This window comes from Cryptosporidium muris, genomic scaffold (assembly GCF_000006515.1).
Source record: "Cryptosporidium muris RN66 scf_1106632373431 genomic scaffold, whole genome shotgun sequence".
NCBI classification, from domain to species: domain Eukaryota; phylum Apicomplexa; class Conoidasida; order Eucoccidiorida; family Cryptosporidiidae; genus Cryptosporidium; species Cryptosporidium muris.
In genome coordinates this window covers 679,529-700,196 of record NW_002196573.1, presented here as the reverse complement: position 1 = coordinate 700,196, position 20,668 = coordinate 679,529, and the positions used below count along the sequence as shown (strand labels likewise).

The window sequence follows — 20,668 nt, the reverse complement described above, 5'->3', positions numbered from 1 at the left end:
GAACTCGACCTTTTTACTTGGGAAATGAGTTGGGTCTGATAGTTTAGGATGTTAGGATATTTGAAGTTACTATGGCTTTCGAATTGGGATGAATATTTAGCAGGAGCTCGTAAATTCTCTCACTATCCACTACTATGCAAAAGTGATAGTTCAGTAATATGGGTGCATAGACTTAGGGATTCATTCTCACTACGTAAAGGTGGATTTTGGCTTCCTATTATCCATGTATATGGTATGTCACTGATTAATTTGGCTGGCCTCAAATTTATGTTTTTATTATCTTGTTGCGCATCTTCATATTTCTTTGGATTAGTTGTTGATAAAAATGAGCAGTGGAGTACGTACTATTTACTCTTACTATCATATGCATTACGTGCTTTTATTGATGCTCATGCAAGATTTTACCTTGCAAGGATATCTTTGCGAGTTGAATCAGGTATAACTGGTGTAGCATATTACAGAATTTTATCATATAAGAAAGGATTAAAATTCATATCTGAAGATGCATATTCACACAATAGTTATGATAAAGATTTAAATAGAAAGAAAGATCCACGTGATTTAATATCATGCACAAGATCTTTAGAATCTTTAATTGGACGGCCCGATATATTCAATCTAATTATTGGAGATATTGCATCAATTCAAATGTTTGTTAACTCCTTGTTAGATCTCTGTTTGCTTCCAGTGAATTTGTTGCTTACTTGGATATTACTGTCTTATCAAGTAGGTTTTGTAGCTACTATTCCAGGTATAATTACATTTATTTTTATTTTAATTCTGAGTTTTGGGTATCAAATTCTGGGCACTCTTTATAAGGGTCCTTTTATGGAATATAGAGATTATCGCCTATCAATATGTCATGAAGTTCTAGGACTTTTGAGGTTAATTAGGATAATGGGATTAGAAGATTTTATTTATAAAAGATTAATGCGAGTTAGAAAGAATGAAACAAAATTTAATAGGAAACGCCTACTTAGAATCCAATTCGGGAGTTTTCTTGAATATAATATTCAAAAGATTACTCAATTGATTGTCTTCTTATTTTTTTATTTATATAATGGGGATAAACTCAGTCTTTCGTCAGCATTATCCTCAATTCATATTCTCCATTCTCTATCCACTCCCTTACGGGGTATCCCAGTAAGTTTTGTTGAAGGGTTAATATCACTTTTAAGGTTTAAATATTTTCTGATGTTATATCCTACTGAGATACAAGATACACAGAATATCTGTGATAGAAATAATCTAAATATTATATATACATTGGATCAGAAAGAATCTGATAACTCTGACGTTACTAGAAGTTGCCATATGGAAACTCTTGAATTTCTAAAAGGATTATTTTTGGAAAATAATTTTGTAATAATAACAGGGCCTCCAGGATGTGGAAAGACATATTTTTTAATGGAAATTTTAAATCTGAAGTCTCCAGATAGTTGCTATGCCTATGCTAACCAAAACTCATGGATTTCAGGAGGGACTGTTAGATCTGCAATAATATTTGGAAGATTATGGAATAAGCCAGTTTATAACTCTATAATAGAATGTTGTGAATTACAATATGATTTTGAAAACTGGAAAGAAGGTGATTTGAGAGTTGTGGATGAAGGAGGAACTTCTCTTAGTGGAGGTCAACGGACCAGAATTTCACTGGCTAGATGTTTATACTCAGGAAATGAGGCTCAATTTTATTTATTTGATGATATATTTTTGAATTTGGACCCAAGTGTAGGTTTTAAGATCTTTCAAAAACTTTTTGGTCCTAGTGGATTTTTTAAGAAATATGATACTAAGGTTTTGCTAACTATTGATTTATCTACTCTCAATTTTTTTTCTAGAGCCTACAATGAAACATGGGCTAACTTAATGGTACTCTATCTAACTCCATGTGGTTCAGTTTTATTTTCAGAGAAATTGAAAAGTAATCTTGATTATGGTCAAAATTATATGATAGAACTATCCAATAAGGTTCAACATTTTCCCGATTTATTAGAAGCTATACAACCTGAAGATGACACTGAGAATCAAGTTCGAGACAACTTTTTAGTTACTAAAAAAAGAAATAATATACAATCTAAGAGTTCTCATGGTTCTGTATATAGTCTAAAGCATAAAGATGATTTGACCTTAACAAGTGAGAAATTTTCATTATGTTCAACTATATTTAATTCTAATTATAAATGGTACTTCAGTTTAATAGGTTCTTCATGGTGTTTTCTACTGTTACTATCATGCATTGGTAGATCAATTCTAGACCGTCTCTCAGATATATTTTTGAGCTCCAGTACTATGAGGAATAATAAGCTATTTATTTTGGAATATTTAGCATTGGTTATGATACAAAGTGTCTTAAGTATCATCTTATTTCTAGGTGAGGGTTTAGGTGGAGTAAGAGCAGCCGATATAGCACATGAAGCAATGCTTAGAAAGACCTTGTTTTCACCCTTTTCATTCTATGATTTAATTTCAGTTGGATTTATTATAAACAGATTTAGTACAGATTTGCTCGTATTTGACGAGTGCCCTATTAAACGTATTGCTTCAGTTTTTGTTCCATCTATTGACTTCGTGATTCAATTTCTTCTTCTTTGCTATGCTAATACGTATGCTATTCCAATAGTAATACTTATTATCCTTGTTACCTACAAGTTTGTATGTTCTAAGTATATTAATACTTATATAATGTCCCAAAAAGCATCTTTGGAAGCATTGTCACCATTATGTTCATTATTTTCTCAGGGAATAAATGGTATAAGAATTATTAATTCCTTCAATACTCAGAAATTTATGTTTTCGCAATTTCTAGAGCAATTGGAACTGTTACAGCGTAGGAGATTTCTCCAACATATTGCTAGTCAGTGGGCTGCTATTAGATTACAGCTTTATACTCTTCCACTAACTTTTACTGTAATGCTTACTTCCAACGATCATCATTGGAAGTATCTTGCTCTCTTATATTCAGTTCATCTTTCTGATACCTTAAGTATTGTTACTTATAGGTTTGCATTTATGGAGAGAGATATGTGCAGCTCTGAAAAGATATATAAACTAATTACAGCTACTAGTTATTCTGTTGGAAATAAAATGAATATTAGAGCTGATATCCCTGATTCAGAAAAACTAATAAACTTTCACTATCCCATAGCAAGTGATAAAAGTGAATTACCTCGTACAGGAGTAATAATAAATAACTTAGAAGTTGGGTATTTAAATAAGGAGAATTTATATAATTTGATATTAACAAATATAAACATTAATGTCAAACCAGGTGAATATATTGGTATAGTAGGACGAACTGGGAGTGGTAAGTCTACATTAATTCTGGCATTATTAGGTCTTATTGAATATATAAATGGACAGATACTTTTAGATAATATTCCAACTTCATGTTTGTCACTAACTGAAAGAAGAAAATTTATAGGTGTACTTCCTCAAAGTCCAATTCTACTAAAGGATTGGACCTTAAGAGATTTTATTGATCCTTTTTCGGAGTATACTGACTCTCAAATATGGAGTGCACTCAGTAAATGCTCACTTGATATCCTTGTTAAAAATCTACCCAATAGTAAACATCTGGATACGATTATTACTGAAGATCTATTTTCTGCTTCAGAATTGCGATGTTTATCTATTGTTCGTCTCATTATTAATTCTAAAAATTATAGAATGATTTTAGTGGATGAACCTCCCAGTTTCTCAGTTGATGAAAAAATATCTTGCAATATTAATGAGCTTCTATCAGTGTACTTTAAGCATTGTAATATATTTCTTGTCGCACATAATGTGGAATCGTTACGTCATTGTACAAAAGTACTTATCTTAGCTAATAATCAAATAGTAAAGACATTACATCCAGATATCTTGTCTACTCAGAAAGATTTGGCAGAAATGCTTAGTATTTATGAGTAAACAATCTAATACTAACATTTATAATTGATTTTTCCTGTAACTTTAATAAGTGAAGAGACTGACTAGATATGGTGGTAATTATTCACAGATTTATTGTACTCTATACTTTGTGTACATATTGTAATTAAAGTGAAGTAACAATAGAGGGAACATGTAGGTAACTTTCCCTGTTGTTTGGAGTAAAAATGGAATTTACAGATATTTAGATATCTGATAGGAGTATATACAATATATATATATATACCGCTTACGGTGCTATTCAAGGAGATTGAGGCGGGCTAGTTATTGGCAATATTGGTAACAGTTCTTGTCTCCTGTCGTTGTCACTAATAGGATATCTTAAATCTCACTTTATTAATTATATAATAAATAATATTCAGAGGAAGTAGGAGAGTATATAGTAGTCAACTTTGGGAGGAGAGGGCATAGTTGTCTTTATGTCTATTGAGAACAGGAAGTTGTATGTTCTATTTGAAAGTGCTGCTGGATATCTGCTAACATCAGTAGAAGAATGGGAACAAATTGCCCAAGTATCTGAGGCAGTTATTGAAGCTTGTAATGATCCAATGAGATTTGGTCAAGTTGTTCACTTCACAGCATTTTATCCATTCCAAACGGCTGAAGTAGCTTTGGAAAATATTCAAGCTATCCAGAATGGAACTATTTCAGATCACCTGAGGACTTTCCTTGTACAGAATTTACCGAAAAGAGCTAAGAAATATAATTTAGGTATTGGTGATGTCTCTTTGGGAAAGTCTTTATCTGATGAAGGTTATCCTGTTATACTTGATAAGAATATTCATGAATTATTGCGTGGGATTCGTATTCACTTTACTCGCTTAGTTAAGACTATAGGTTCTTCTATAGGTGATCTACACAAATTTCAAGTTGGTTTAGGTCATAGTTTTAGTAGGAGCAAGTTGCAGTTTGATCCAAACAAACAAGATAAGCCAATAGTACAATCAATTGCACTTATTGATCGCCTGGACAAAGATATTAATCTATTTTCAATGAGGTGTAGAGAGTGGTATTCATGGCACTTTCCAGAATTGGGAAAAATATTAACTGATAACTTGAAGTATTCAGAAGCAGTTTTAACTATAGGTAATAAGGACAAATTTGATGATAATGAAGAGAACAGGAAGAAACTGTCGCAAATAATAAATGATTCAAATTTAGAAGATGAAGTATTCTCAGCAATATCAGTTAGTATGGGGCAGGACATTACAGAAGAAGACATGGCAACTATTATCGAATTTGCTAAACAATTACTGGCTTTGTATAAGCAAAGAACTCACCTGACTAACTACTTATCCAATCGCTTAAATAATGTAGCACCTAATTTACAGAGCTTACTAGGAAATATATTGGCTGCAAGACTTATTGCTCATGCTGGTAGCTTAGTCAATTTAGCTAAGTGTCCGGCTTCAACAATTCAAATATTGGGGGCTGAAAAGGCTCTTTTTAGAGCTTTAAAGACAAAGGGAAATACTCCAAAATATGGTTTGTTGTTTCAATCAAGTTTTATAGGTAAGGCAGCTCAAAAAAATAAAGGGAGAGTGTCACGGTATTTAGCAAATAAATGTTCAATTGCAGCTAGAATTGATAACTTTTCAACCTTGACAAGTAATATATTTGGAGAAAAACTGAGACAGCAAGTTGAAGATAAACTAAAATATTTCTCAGAGGGGATATCACCGCCTAGAAATATTGATGTAATGAGACAGGCAGTATCTGAATATATTGATATAGTTAGAAGGGTTGAGAAAAAGAATAAAAAGAGAAAGAGCGAAAATCAGCAAGTAGTTGTTGAATTATCTGAAGATATAGATGATTTAAATAATAAGAAGAGGAAAAAGGAGTCTAAGAAGAATAAGAAGTTAAAACATAAAGAGAATGGCAATTAATTCCCTTTTATCTTTATGTACTAATGAGCTATTTATAAAATCTTTATAAATCTTCTTATTGAAGGGGGTATTTGCAATTCTTATTATTGACATAAGATTTATTTTTTATTATATTAATGAATACATGAAGTGATGTGACAATTTATTTGTTTGCTACTTCTGACCTAATCTTAAAAATAAGGGATGAAGTTACTTTGTCCACCGAGATCTCTGATCATAGTATTCATTAAGTTAAGTCATTTTAAATATATATGTATATATATATATATATATATATGAAGTCTTAATAATATTTCTAGGTATGTACTTTTTAGTCGATATATGGATTATAAAGTATATCTTTTCTCTTGTAAGAAGACTGAACAATATTTCTGTTGCACCCTTTCATCATATGTTTAAATTGTCGATACCGCACTTACCACCATAAAAAGACGTGAGATAAATATTACCTCCAGTATTAATACACCATGCATCGAGATAACGTATTGTTTAGTTAGTTCTGAAACAAAGTTTGATATTTTATAATAAATATATTTTTAACATTTCTCATAACAGGTGATAGTGAATATTATTATACTTTAAATATATACTTAAATATTCTTAGTTAAAAGATCTAGTGAGAATTAATGTAACACTCTTATATTAAGAACTTGTAATGACATTCTCTATAGTATCTTTTAATGTGAATGGGTTTATACCTTGTTTGATAAGGAAAGGATATAAGGAAAATGAGATATCAAGTTTTTTGGATGAAATCTACAGCTCAGAAGTACCTTGGAATGGTGTAGAACTACCAAGACCAAGCATTGTTTGTATACAAGAGTGTAAAATGAATAGTGAAGAAGATATAAATTATTGTACTGGGTGCCCAAATAGACATCATGCTTTTTATTCCTTACCAACAAATTATAAACGTTACAGTGGAGTTGCAACATTCTGCCGTAAAGATGAAGCCACTCCTAGAGAAGCTACAAGTGGTTTTTCTTGGATAGAAAAAGAGGATAAAATTTTTAAGATAGAGGATAGTGAGATATATAGTGATGAAATAAAAGAATTCAATTATGAAGAAATATTGAAGGAACCAAAGAATTATCGAAAATTTGACTACTCTCTTAGTGATATGGATATAGAGGGAAGATGTATAATAACAGATCATGTAGATTTCTTATTAGTTAACTTATATCTACCTTTAGTTAGAAAAGTTCTAGCTGATAACTTTGAAAATACTGATAATTTAGCCAGCTTGACTAGAGCATCATACAGATTAGCATTTAATCAGTATCTAAGGTTAATGCTAGATGTTATTACTACTAAAAATAAGAGAGATGTAATATTAGTAGGAGATATGAATGTAACACTTGATGATATAGATTCATATTATGAATACAATACTTGTAAGAAAGACCGAGTAGGTCATTTTAAAGAATTAGAAGACTTAATGGATATATCATCTTCTTACTCATTATTTTATAATCAGATTCGCACTGATATGAAATTACTGCTTAGAGACTTTAATTTGATAGACGCATATCGTCTTTTTTATCCAGGTAAAATAAATAAGTATACATGTTGGGATCAGACTAAATGCTCAAGAATTAATAACCGAGGTAGTAGAATTGACCTTTTTCTTGTTTCAAGAAATTTAATAAATAGAGTAAAGGGATGTGAAATTATAGATAATGTTTGTGGTTCTGATCATTGTCCAATTGTACTTATAATGTCAGGTAATTTACAAAATATAAATCCAAATACTCCACCCTCTTTGTGCTCAAAATATCTACCAAGTTGTATACTAAAACAAAGTTTGTTATCCAATTTTTTTGTAAAAGAAAAACCTAATGATCTACAAAGGCCTGTTTTAGAAAAAGACCGAACTTCTAAAAAACTCATATTGGATAATCAAGATAAGGATATACCTAATTGCAAACATGGAATGAGATGTATTAAAAAGTATGTATCTAAAAATGGTATTAATAAAAATCGATCATTTTGGACATGTTCGAAATCAGACTTACTAAAGTGTAATTACTTTGAATGGGTAAAGGAAAAACGTCAATTATGTTCTATTACAACTTTTGTTAAACAAAATCAAAAAATCAATTAGTCTCCAAAGTTTTATTTGTATAATTTTTAAATATTCCAAATAAAAATACATATTTTAAAAATATTATTTACCATTGCAATTCCTCAACTCTAAATATTAATGAAATAATATAATACTATAAATTGATCTATTGGAATCAATATTTGTATTTCATAAATAATTGTCAGCGAGTTCCATATATTAATTATAATTAAATAAAATTAATATCATAGCACAAAGTATTTTTTAATGAAATTCACCACATTTTTGGCATCTTTATATGTAGACAAATATCCAAAACTAACTCTAACAGATCCTAATGGTTTATTATTAAGTTGTCCTGGATCAGAACATGAGTCACGTATCTCGCTAGCAACTTGCATTTCTTCTAAACTCAAGTTTAAGAAATCTTGACATCCTCCTGGATTACAAAAGCAACCTGTACGTAAATGGATATGGTTTTCAGATGCCATGTGTTCAACTTGACCAAAATTTACAACACTGCCATCTGGTCGCAGTATATTGAAATTAACAATACCACCATTTGGTGGTAAATCTTTTCTTCCATAAAATATAACAACAGGCTTTCCAGAAAAGTGTGTTAGCGAAGATAATTCCTCATATACATACATTGAAAGCGCAGCTATATGATTAGAAATATTTTTCATACCAAAATATTCAAGTCTCTTAAAGCCATGTTTTAGTGAAGCTATATTTAAAAATGGGACAGTTCCATCTTCAAACTTCATACTGGGAGTTTCTTTCATTTTGCACCATCTACTGTCACAAGAAGCCATTACAACAGCTCCACCTCCAAAATAAACTTTGTTAAATAATTGTGCATCGTCATTCCTTATAATCAAAATTCCTAAACCAGTTGGATAACCAAACATCTTATAAAATGATATTACTACAAAATCTGCTGGATATTCAGTTATATCTAATGGTTCAGTTGGTGCAAAAGCTGCAGCATCTAGTAATACTTTCCACACACAATCATCCGATAATCCATATTTTTGAATATCTTTAATCCAGACTAGTGGATATTTTTGACCAACAAAATTATCTTTTGCAGGAAATGCAAATAAACAGTGTGTTTTATGAAATTTACTTTTCATAGATTGTCTATTTATATAGTCGAGATTTTCACACATATTGTCATTACAAGAGTTTTGTAAACGCTTATTACCTTTAGTCTCCTTTTGTTTTTTAAGAATTTTTTCAACCTCATCATATGATAATGCACTAAAATTTACACCATTATTAGTAGCATATTCTCTAATTCCCAATACAGAGTTGTGATTTATACGAAGATAAAAATACTTACTCTCCAAAGTCCAAGGGAAATTCTCTCCAACTAATTTTAATCCACCAGTTGCTCCACCTGTAAATATAATTGAATATATGGATTTATCTATATTAAAAAACTTATAAATAAGATCTCTTGCTTCATTTAACCTTTTGTCTGTTAACTTAGCTGAAGGATTTCTACTATGAGCATTTCCATATGCATTCCTTATCAAATCATCGTGGATTTCAGTTATCTGAGATTTTTGATATAAACCTGCTCCTGCATTATCGGCATATGTGTGACTATTAAAGCGTTCAAGCTCCTTGGATGCAATATCTTCTACTTGTGGATTATAACCAGAATATTTCTGTATGAAGTCTTTATAGAATTTTTTATCAATACCTGTTGAATTTGAGATAAACCCTTCTGAAAATAAAATAATAAGTGAAAGGCTAAAAAATAAATATTTGATCGATAATTTTTTATATCTCATTAACTTTATAATGAATAAAATTTCAAAATTTGTGAGCTTGTAATTTTATCCTCACATCTATTTGCTGTATTATTTACCGGGATCATATATTTTAAATAATATTAAAATTCCAGTATATGATAAAATTTATCAATAATTTTATAAACTACATAGCTATTAGATTTGATATACTATTTTGTGAGATAATCGTCTATATTGACCAATTTTACAAAATCTTTGAAAGTATGCACAAAATTTCCTTACTACTTATAGTCATTAGAAACTAATATGATTTTTCCAGATATTAACATAATAGATTGTTAATATATATGGGAATTACTTCATTATAAATATAGAGATTTTATTACTAAATTGTTAAGTGGATATGAAGTTGATCTATCTGAATAACCAGTATAAATTAGTCTTATATACCAAAACCTAGAATACAACTATTACTACAGTATTTTTGGCTTAAAACTCAAGGAAAATAGAATAAGTGTATACTCTAAGAACCCATAATAACTACTTTTTTTATTAATTTGACTATAATTTTAAGGTTATAGATTTATTTATTATACTATTGAGTTACTTTCTATAAAGGATCATAAATGGACAAATTTGGTAATATTGATTAATTGGTAAAAAAAAAAGATAACTACTGAGGAAAAACAAAACTTATTACTTCACTAAATAAATATTAATGTATTACTTTTAAAATTCATCTAAAAAGTGCTCTTATTAAAGATCTTAGCCTTGAGTATTTATTCCAATATTAATATTTATAATATAAAATAAAGAAAAATTAGGGGAAACATCAAGATATTTTTGCTAATAATGTGTTAGAATTAACAGAAATATCTCAATTACCCAATTAGTCCAAATTCTACACTCCCAAAAACTGTATAATATGTACTATAAATCAGTTTAAATAAGAGCTGACTTATGGTCATAAACTTTGCCTTTCCATAAAAATTAAATACTATAGAGCATAATTTCCTATTATTAGAACAGTTCTTAGATTAGAGCTTTTAATTATTAAGCCGTTTAATTAGATGCTATTTTTATTGATATTAAAATAGTTACTACTTCTAACTAATATTAACTATTGAATTTTTATTCTCTAGTAATAAGGTTGTTGATAATTGGCAAATTGAGAAAAAAAAAGTCCTTCATATTGCAAAGGAAATCCTCTATACCTTAATAGATATTCAATAAGTAGCATTTAGTCAACTTCTTCAACAGTTGGACCACCTGGCATACCTCCTGGCATACCTCCTGGCATACCACCTGGCATACCTCCTGGCATACCACCTGGCATACCTCCTGGCATACCACCTGGCATACCACCTGGCATACCACCTGGCATACCACCTGGCATACCTCCTGGCATACCTCCTGGCATACCACCTGCAGCACCATCAGCAGCATAAATCTTCATCATTAATGGATTCATTAAAGCTTCAATTTCCTTCTGTTGGTGTTCAAATTCATCCTTCTCTGCAGTTTGATTACGCTCTAACCAATCAAGTACCTCCTTAATTTTAGACTCTGCTTGTTCTAGTTCACTTGGAGACAACTTTTCTTTTACTTTAGTCTCTTGAATAGTATTCCTCATATTGTACAAATAATTCTCTAAAGAATTCTTAGCCTCAATCTTCTCACGATTCTGTTCATCCTCATTTTTATATTTCTCAGCATCATTAACCATACGTTCAATATCTTCCTTTGATAAACGACCTTTATCATTAGTAATGGTAATCTTGCTGCTCTTACCGGTACTCTTGTCAACTGCTGATACATTTAAAATGCCATTTGCATCAATATCAAAAGTCACTTCAATTTGTGGTACACCACGTGGAGCTGGTGGAATACTATCTAAATGGAATTTACCTAGTAAGTGATTATCTTTTGTCATTGCACGTTCACCTTCAAATACTTGAATAAGTACACCACTCTGGTTATCAGCATATGTTGTGAATACTTGAGTTTTCTTTGCTGGAATAGTAGTATTACGTTCAATAAGTTTTGTCATAACACCACCTGCTGTTTCCAAACCTAAAGATAGTGGAGCAACATCCAATAACAATAAATCTTGTACTACTGATGACTGTTCACCATTTAAGATTGCTGCTTGAACTGCAGCACCATAAGCAACAGCTTCATCTGGATTAATTGCCTTGCATGGTTCCTTACCATTAAAGAATTCTTGAATTAATTGTTGTACCTTTGGAATACGGGTTGAACCACCTACTAATACAACATCATGTACTGATCTCTTATCCATTCCAGAATCTTTTAATACTTTCTCTACTGGAGCTAATGTGCCACGGAAATAATCAGAACAAAGTTCCTCAAATCTTGCACGACTTATTGATACAAAGTAATCAATACCTTCGAACAAAGAATCCAATTCAATTGTTGCTTGAGTAGATGAAGAAAGTGTTCTCTTTGCACGTTCACACTGGGTTCTTAATCTTCTCAAAGCACGGGCATTAGTAGTTAAATCAAGACCACGATTCTTACGCTTAAAATCTTGGACACAGAATTCAACTAATCTATTATCAAAGTCCTCACCACCAAGATGTGTATCACCAGCTGTTGCCTTTACTTCAAAGATACCATCTTCAATAGTAAGTAATGATACATCAAATGTACCACCGCCTAAATCGAAAATCAACACATTTCTTTCACCAGTACCTTTCTTATCAAGACCATAAGCTATAGCAGCAGCTGTAGGTTCATTAATAATACGCATGACATTCAAACCAGCAATTGCACCAGCATCCTTTGTAGCTTGACGTTGTGAATCATTGAAATAGGCAGGAACTGTAACTACAGCATTCTTAACTGTCTTACCAAGGTAAGCTTCAGAAATCTCCTTCATCTTTTGTAAGACCATAGCTGAAATTTCTTCAGCATGGAATTCCTTTGTCTCACCTAAGTAGGTAATTTTAATAATTGGTTTATCTTTAGGGCCACGAGCAACCTTGAATGGCCAATGTGTCATGTCACTTTGAACGGCTTGATCATCAAATTTCCTACCAATTAAACGTTTAGCATCGAATACAGTATTTTCTGGGTTACGAGCAACTTGATTCTTAGCTGCATCACCAATTAAACGTTCAGAATCAGTAAATGCAACATAAGATGGGGTTGTTCTATTACCCTGATCATTTGGAATAATTTCTACAGCATCATGCTTCCATACGGCAACACAAGAATATGTTGTTCCCAAGTCAATACCAACGGCTGGACCTTCTCCTGACATTCTATTTTTATTGTAAAATTAGCAAAAATATTATTAAATGCAATAAAGCTTATACAGAATGAAGAATTGACACCTGAAGAGATGTCACTTGACGTAGTTACATTATTACCCTCCTCAAATTTCACTGGATACTAGATGCGTCTTTATAAATATAGTAATATTATATAGCTTAGATAACTAGGTTGCACTGTAATAAAATAAAACGTCACGACGGTCTATTCCTGGTGTCTCACATTATGAGCGCCAATATGTATTTATTAAGTATTTCAAGGGTAGATAATTTGTTAATCATCAATTAACTTATATAGAGCATATATAGCTTGGCATTAGCACTTTTTAGTAATTTTCTTTTAAATGGAAACTATTAAGTTAAAAATAATTTATCTTCTGAGACTTGCAAATTATGTTCCCCATTTACCTTTTTTTTCTGAACACTTATTTAATAGGAAAGAAAAGTTATCTATATTTCTTTCTAGTTCTGTTTATTGAAACTAATTGCAAGATTCTTCTATGTATATATATTTATTTAAATCTTTCGAAATATTAAGGTAACTGATTACTTTTACTTATAATTAGTCAAGTAACAAGTTGTTATTTATTTACACTTTATTCTAAAGGTCAATTTATTTTTTTATTTTTTTATTTTTTTATTTTTTATTTTTTTTAAATAAAATGAAAATAAAAAGGGATAGAAAGTGATGCAGTAGATTGAAAAAAATGTTACATAGTATGTGGCCGAATGTTTATTATGTAGTGCATGTATGTATGCATGCGCTATATAAAAATATTTATATCATTGAATATTGAGAAAATGATAAAGAAATTTCTCTACAATAAATATCTATAAATAATTAGTAGGACAAACTAATTTAATTGTTTTCTTTTCTTATAAATGACAATCTAGTGCTTCAATAACTATTACAATATTATGCATATATTCAAGAATAGCTATATTGGGATAATATTGATATAAATATATAAGGGGTTTTGTTGAAAATATTAAAAGATGACAAGTATCATCAACTGCTCTAATTTATAATAACTGATTCAAATAAGATGACAAGTCACTAGAAAATCTAAGATATGAATTAAAGAGTAAATTATTTTATTTTATTAATGGCTAAGTGATTGAAGTGGGTGAAATTGTTGTGGGTAATGTTATTTAGACAAATACTAGGCTAATATAAAAAGAAAATTGAGTATTTCTTATAGCGGGCTCCATTTCTTAATCCTCAAAATTATACAAAATTATAAAAGAAAAGAACAAGGGAATAAAAAAGCCATTTCTATAGAAGAAATCAATATTGATGAGGTTAACAAACTAGTTATATATAAATTAAGTACTTTTTTTGAGTTGATATGGATGAAGATGATTTATATACTAATGATGTTGAACTGTATAGCCGTGCGATCAGCTTCTTTGCTACAACAACAGTAAGTAGGATCATTAGAGAGTGGTACATCTTAATTCTAAAGAAAAAAACAAAATTGGCTATTGAGGAGTATATTAAGGATCGGCGTAAGAATACTATATTGCTTAATATTTTAAAGCTTTGGCTATGTGCTGCAATTCAAGAAAAGCTTAATAGAAATAAAGAGGAGTATATAGTTCAGAAATTGGAGAAGAATAAGTTACAACAGTACTTTTCATATTGGTATTATGATCATTATTTGGTAAAGCGTAATATATATAGGTTGGAAAGGGAATATAAAATAAGAAGTGCAACTAAAATTAAGAAGAAAGTTTTGGTAGAATGGAGGAAAGAAACTTATATTCATAATATAGTAGTAATATTTGAAAAAGACAGAATAACTAGAAAATATTTTGATATATGGAGGTTACGTACAGAAAATATTATTGGAAAATTAATTAATGCAGACAAGTATTATTGTGGAAGATTATTTATTAATTTATTAAGTTTTTGTTTAAAACGTAGAAAAAAGAAAGAAAAACTTTTACTTATTTTAAAATCATATGAGTTACATAAAATAGATCATATTTTTCAATGTTGGTGGTCAATAGTACAGTATTCAATGAATAAACGATATAAGATAATAGAGTGGCAAGTACAACATACTAACAAGGTACTTGCAGATTTATTAGATGCCTGGAGAAGCTGGAGTAGAAAAAAAAAATATTTGGAGAATTCAGTTAATTTACTGCAGAAGATTTATGAGACAAATTTAAAAAATGAATTTTTTAATACATGGGTTGCTTTAACTCATGAAAGCTGTCGTGAAAGGACATTAATAATAGCTGCAGGACTCTCAGCGAGAAGATTACTACTTGTTAAGAGTTTTGATTCGCTGAAACTTTATACAGCAAAAAGAATTTCAAAGAGAGAATTAAAAGAGAAAATATTAATATATAAATTATTTTATTCACTATCTAATTTTAAAAAGAAGTGTGATAGTTATAGGAAATATAATGAAACATTAATTAAATATAAGAATAAATACATGCAACTTATTATGAGAAGATGTTTGTATAACTGGAAATTATTTATTGCTAGAAAGAAGGAATTAGTTCATTTCTATAGTTTAATCAAAATAAAGCACGAAAAAGCTTTAATCTGTTTGGTTTATAAAATATGGAATTTCGTATGGTTTAAGAATTTAACAAATTATATGATTATAGAATGTCTACAAACTAAAAAATCAATAACCTTAAAAAAGACTTTTTTTCAAGCATGGATATGGATAACAAAACTAAGGAAATCACATTTTTGGGAAATTTTCGATTATTTATATAGAACTCGTATTACCTATACATTTAAAATATTATTCAAACACTCAGTAATTTTAAGAAGGAGTGAAATTCTTGAGGATAGATGGAGTACGAATATTTGGATACATACATTATTTTACAACTGGAGATCTATTACTGAAAGGAGTTTAAAAATAAAACAGATGCAGAATTTTGTTGCTATATATAGGACACTAGAAATGTTCATAGATTCGAGTATAAAATTGTCAAAGGAACTATTTTTGAAAAAAAAATATAATAAGACTTTTTGCAAAATAATTTTAATTTCATGGAATTCTTTGAGTAGAAGGCGTAGAAATATACATGAAATATCAAGTCCCAAGTATTTAAATCAATTTGCAACTTTTTCATGTATACGTTGCTATTTTAGAGTTTGGTACAAACTATTTTGTATCAGACAGAAAATAAAGATTGTTTCAAATATGAGAATATATAACATAAAGAAGTATTCATTTTATATTTGGAATACATTATATTATACAAGGAATTCCTTAAATTCAAAGTATTTAATTATTAAGAATAATCATATTAAATTAGATTTAAAAAGATATTATTATATTTGGTTCAAAAGTTACAAGAAAAAAGCTATTGATAAGGAGAAGATGGCCCAAATTTATAGGAGGAGAAATATGAATTTTCTGTCAATAGTATTTAAAGTGATGAAATCACGTGCAATTTGGCGATTAACCCAGAAACGACAAATTGACACTTTTTTGAATATTATGAAGATATATTTGCTACGTTTATTTTGGAATGAGTTAAGATATCAATTTTTAATCCAACAATCACTAGATTTGGTATCTAAAGAATATTCTATACTTTTACAGAAACGTAAATTAGTGCAAATCTACAAATTATGGAATAAATTATTTAATTATCTTAGAACATTAAAAAAGAAAATTGAGATGTCTGACCAATATTATAATAAAAAATTATGCAAAAGATATCTTTATTATTGGATTTACTCATACACAGCAAGGAGTAGTCGTTTATACAATTCAATAGTTAGTATTCAAAAAAAAGAAAGTAGGAGAATGATGTTATTTATGAAAAAAATTATTCAAGTATGGTATGGGAAATTAAGAAAATCTATACAGGACAAAAATAATGCAAGGGAAATACTTAGAATACATATGAGACGATATCTTTATTACATAATAGATGTTTATGAGACTCAAAATTACTATAAGAGCCGTTTATTGCGTAATATGGCATTTGATTATCTAAATTCTTTTATATTTGAACTGCAATATATCCGAATTATGAGGATGGAGACACAAAATACATTAACATTAGATATAGTGATCATTGCGTATCAACAATATAACTTGAAAAGGAGACATATGACTTTCTGGTTAAAAACTTTGTACCGTAGACTTAGATTAAAGACATCAGTAACAATTGGGACTAAGCGTCTACAGTACATTATTGATTTCATAAATAAAAGGTCTGCATTTAATAAATTAGAAAATTGGTCAATTATGTTAGATTCTAAAGAAGAGCAATTAAAAAGAAAAAATATTAAATTTATATTATACACTTGCTTTAAGCAATTATATAGTAATGCAGAAGATATAAAGTTTACAATGGAAGTAGCTGTACTATTAAATAATAATTTCATTAAGGCTAGAGTTCATCAAAGCATTAAAATGTGGCATGAAATATCACAGATAAAGATCGAGAGACACTACAAAGAAGAACAACTTTTAATGAGAATGCAAATAAAATGGATAAAAAAGATGTTCTTATCATGGTATAACTTTTCTAAACCATTTATAAATATATATTTACTTATTAAATCAATTGAGATACCTTTTAAGCAACAAGCACTCAATAACTTGAAATGCCACTCATATGAAATATTTAAGAATAAAAGGAATTTAGGTTACTACTTGATATCGTGGTTTAAAATTACGAAAAAAAAACAAAATTTAAGTGTTTTATATGCAAAATTTGGTGTATATTATAAGAAAATGATATATAATCTCTTTTTCTCAAATTGGAGATCTGTATATAGGCAAAAAATTGATATAATAGGATTTCACAATAAAGTAGCTAAAATCAAACCAATGAGTAATTATTTCAAACATTGGAGGCTTATGACAATAAGAAATATGCTTAAACTCCAACCATTAATTGAAAAAGTTAAAAAGAGACAAATGCATTCTATTTTTAATGTCTGTATAATATTATATAGATTAACATACTATCTGAAAAGAACTAAGATTACAGCAAAAAGACGAGTATGGGTAATATGGAAGGAGGCGTACTATTATAGTAACTTACTCAATAAAGCTACTCAAATTAATGTAACTAATTTATTAAAAAAATCATTTTTCTCATGGGTATTATATTACTGCGCAATAAAAAGAGAGAAACTTATAATAAGCAGAATAAAGGAAGAGAATAGAAAAACAACAATTACTAGATATTTTTTGAGATGGATTTACATGTATAAATACCTAATTAAACTGAGAAACATTGAGATAAGTATCGTAAAGAATAATAATACTTTTAGATTAAGACATTCATTAATACTTTGGAAAAATGCAACATTAAGAATGCATGAGTTATATAACTCAAAATTAGTTGTTAGATCTAAAAATAATTTTTTGATATTAAATAAATACTTTACTTTGTGGATTTCACTATTTAAGAAGCTCCAAAAACTAAACGAAATATACAATAATTACGATAATAATAGAATAAAGGCAATATTATACAGATATTTAATTTTCTGGAGATCTATATGGTTGCCACATAGATATATTAACTCAAGCACTATATTGATTCAATTATTAAATAAAATCAAGTTACATGAGTATTTTCATAAATTATTAATTGTAACATTTTATGGGTATACTTTTTCTAGAGAAAAGAGAGGTACTTTAGAATATGGAACAGAAATAAAACAGATCAATAAACAAAATAGAATGTCTTTAGAAGAATTAAATATAAATAAATTTGAAGAAAATGAACAAATACAATTAGAAAGTGGGTCTAATGTTACAGTACCAGAATACACGGTAAATTGTAACTACTCTTCACAGATCCCAATTGATCGGAAATTACAAACTAATATATTTAGCGAATTTGTATTAGATAGATTGAATATGAACTCTGATGATGAAACTAAGTTCCTTTCAAAAAACTCCACCCTTTTAGGTTACGGAAAGGTAATTTCTTGTAGCTATAGAGTGGAGTGTAGATGCTCTGTAAAGCAACTAGAAATCATTCGCCAACCTAGATATAACTGGATTATCTTATTACTTGATAAAATAGCACGTCAAAGTCAAATTTTTATCATTGAAACACTAGAGTATATGCTCAAATATAGCAGAAAACGCAAGCTGATATTTGAATCAATGAACTGCATGAAAGTAAAAATTACCAGGAGTATATTGTATGCTGCATGGAATCATTTTAGAATTAATGTAGAAAGAGTATATATGCAAAGGAAAGGTGAATTTGTATTTAGAAGTAAAAGACATTTGAAAGTTTTGCATAGATATTTTGAAATGTGGATTTTGTGTTACAATAATAAAGTAAAACATAAGTTCCTCATTAGAAAATTTCATCAAAAACATAATAACTTGGTTAAAACGAAATGTTATTTGTTATGGTCTATCAAGTTCCACATTAAATATAAGAAAAAGATACTGTTAGAAAGAGCAATGAACTTCCAAATAATATATGTCATACAATATAGTATTAAATTAATGAAGGCATATTCGTTGTATCAAGTATGGTCTGAATGGTGTGGTAAAGTAAGTAGTACTATAAGGTGGATTAGAAATTTTCGTTGTATATCATCTGTGTTTCTACAATGGAGGGACTATTCTCATAGGGAACAAATAATTAAGAAGAAAGTCTTATTCTTTTATAATAAGAATAAGATAAGATTATTGAGTGAATGGTTCATTATATGGCTGAGAAGGTTACAAAATATAATGAGACTGGAACGAATTTCCACGGATTTCTATCAGAATCATGTTTTAATTATTAATCTATACAATCATTTTATTTCATGGAAAATCTTGGCAATGAAAAGTAGTACAACACGAAAAAAAATAAAGAACTTCCTTAATTTAAAAAGTATCCAATTAAAACATACTTCCTTCAAACTATGGAGATTTTTTGTTCATTATTATCGCTCAAGAAATGAGAGATTTGGAAGAATTTATAATGTCATTGTGACAAATCATAACAGTGCAATACTAAATAAGCTCTTCTATTCTTGGAAATTGAAGACAATTGAGTTATTATCCTTAAGAAATTCAATTTATACTACATGGGGATATAGAAATAGTACTAAAGGTAAGAGTAGTCTTTATGAATCTACTAGAAGTGTATTATCTAATAGTAAAAAAGATCATTTTAAAAGAAATTTCATGGAGAAATATAGTAGGGATTCACATTATTCATTTAATTCTAACTCTGAAGATAGATCTTCTGATGAATATGAAGCTAGAGATGATGTTCATCATAATTACTTAAATAATAATCAAGGATATTCACGAGATAAGTCAGATTCTTTCAGTGAGCTAGAATACTCAAGTAATAGTAACAACAGAATAGATTATGAAAACAGAAAGTTTTTATTCTCTTCTACATCAGATGATGAAGATTATGGCTATAATTTCGGTTATGAGAAGATTAGTCACAGTTCACTAAATGGTCAATATATAGAATCAGAAGGTGATTTGAATTTAGATGAATTATATCCACATCCATTAGAAATTAAGGAAGATATGACAAATAAAAGCAAAGACTATAACAGAAACTTAAACTTTTCGTCACTCAAATCAGTTATTACTGCCAAAGATCCTTATATACCATCATCGCCTTATCAATTGGTCAATTATTCAAGCATGAATAGTAAGATATCCAACCTATACGATATATCATCTACGAGTGACGATAATTAATACACTTTATAATAAATATAGCTTAAATAATGGTAGCTTA

General features: G+C 29.1%; 6 protein-coding genes across 6 annotated transcripts, besides 19 other annotated features; 4 read left to right on the top strand and 2 right to left on the bottom strand.

Moving 5' to 3' along the window:
• Positions 1-48: 48 nt before the first annotated feature.
• On the top strand, positions 49-3,912 carry CMU_009990 (ABC transporter family protein; the record flags this gene model as incomplete). The annotated part of the gene is made up of 1 exon (XM_002140820.1): positions 49-3,912. One exon carries the CDS (start codon positions 49-51, stop codon positions 3,910-3,912), a length of 3,864 nt encoding a protein of 1,287 aa, XP_002140856.1.
• Positions 753-780: a sequence feature (AT_rich).
• Positions 1,042-1,062: a sequence feature (AT_rich).
• Positions 3,913-4,262: 350 nt separating the features above from the next.
• Positions 4,263-4,289: a sequence feature (AT_rich).
• Positions 4,290-4,349: 60 nt separating this feature from the next.
• CMU_009980 (nucleolar protein Nop56, putative) lies at positions 4,350-5,819 on the top strand (the record flags this gene model as incomplete). The annotated part of the gene is made up of 1 exon (XM_002140819.1): positions 4,350-5,819. The coding sequence occupies one exon, from the start codon at positions 4,350-4,352 to the stop codon at positions 5,817-5,819; it is 1,470 nt and encodes a 489-aa protein (XP_002140855.1).
• Positions 5,820-5,915: 96 nt separating this feature from the next.
• Positions 5,916-5,937: a sequence feature (AT_rich).
• A 127-nt stretch (positions 5,938-6,064) lies between these two features.
• Positions 6,065-6,096: a microsatellite.
• A 237-nt stretch (positions 6,097-6,333) lies between these two features.
• Positions 6,334-6,359: a sequence feature (AT_rich).
• A 24-nt stretch (positions 6,360-6,383) lies between these two features.
• Positions 6,384-6,418: a sequence feature (AT_rich).
• A 56-nt stretch (positions 6,419-6,474) lies between these two features.
• Positions 6,475-7,923, top strand: CMU_009970 (endonuclease/exonuclease/phosphatase family protein; the record flags this gene model as incomplete). Its single annotated transcript, XM_002140818.1, has 1 exon — positions 6,475-7,923. One exon carries the CDS (start codon positions 6,475-6,477, stop codon positions 7,921-7,923), a length of 1,449 nt encoding a protein of 482 aa, XP_002140854.1.
• A 9-nt stretch (positions 7,924-7,932) lies between these two features.
• Positions 7,933-7,993: a sequence feature (AT_rich).
• Positions 7,994-8,098: 105 nt separating this feature from the next.
• Positions 8,099-8,130: a sequence feature (AT_rich).
• On the bottom strand, positions 8,130-9,686 carry CMU_009960 (aminotransferase, class V family protein; the record flags this gene model as incomplete). Its single annotated transcript, XM_002140817.1, has 1 exon — positions 8,130-9,686. One exon carries the CDS (start codon positions 9,684-9,686, stop codon positions 8,130-8,132), a length of 1,557 nt encoding a protein of 518 aa, XP_002140853.1.
• Positions 9,687-9,770: 84 nt separating this feature from the next.
• Positions 9,771-9,831: a sequence feature (AT_rich).
• A 505-nt stretch (positions 9,832-10,336) lies between these two features.
• Positions 10,337-12,992, bottom strand: CMU_009950 (heat shock protein 70, putative). Its single transcript, XM_002140816.1, has one exon. It carries the CDS (start codon positions 12,931-12,933, stop codon positions 10,888-10,890), a length of 2,046 nt encoding a protein of 681 aa, XP_002140852.1. The 5' UTR covers positions 12,934-12,992; the 3' UTR covers positions 10,337-10,887.
• Positions 10,434-10,470: a sequence feature (AT_rich).
• Positions 12,993-13,554: 562 nt separating the features above from the next.
• Positions 13,555-13,597: a microsatellite.
• A 432-nt stretch (positions 13,598-14,029) lies between these two features.
• Positions 14,030-14,051: a sequence feature (AT_rich).
• Positions 14,052-14,292: 241 nt separating this feature from the next.
• CMU_009940 (uncharacterized protein) lies at positions 14,293-20,628 on the top strand (the record flags this gene model as incomplete). The annotated part of the gene is made up of 1 exon (XM_002140815.1): positions 14,293-20,628. The coding sequence occupies one exon, from the start codon at positions 14,293-14,295 to the stop codon at positions 20,626-20,628; it is 6,336 nt and encodes a 2,111-aa protein (XP_002140851.1).
• Positions 15,289-15,316: a sequence feature (AT_rich).
• Positions 16,204-16,261: a sequence feature (AT_rich).
• Positions 16,616-16,636: a sequence feature (AT_rich).
• Positions 17,204-17,237: a sequence feature (AT_rich).
• Positions 17,472-17,500: a sequence feature (AT_rich).
• Positions 18,300-18,329: a sequence feature (AT_rich).
• Positions 20,629-20,668: the final 40 nt, after the last annotated feature.

Bases quoted from the DNA above. Each gene is read 5' to 3' on its own strand.
- CMU_009950 (XM_002140816.1), bottom strand. From the start codon at position 12,933: ATGTCAGGAGAAGGTCCAGCCGTTGGTATTGACTTGGGAACAACATAT.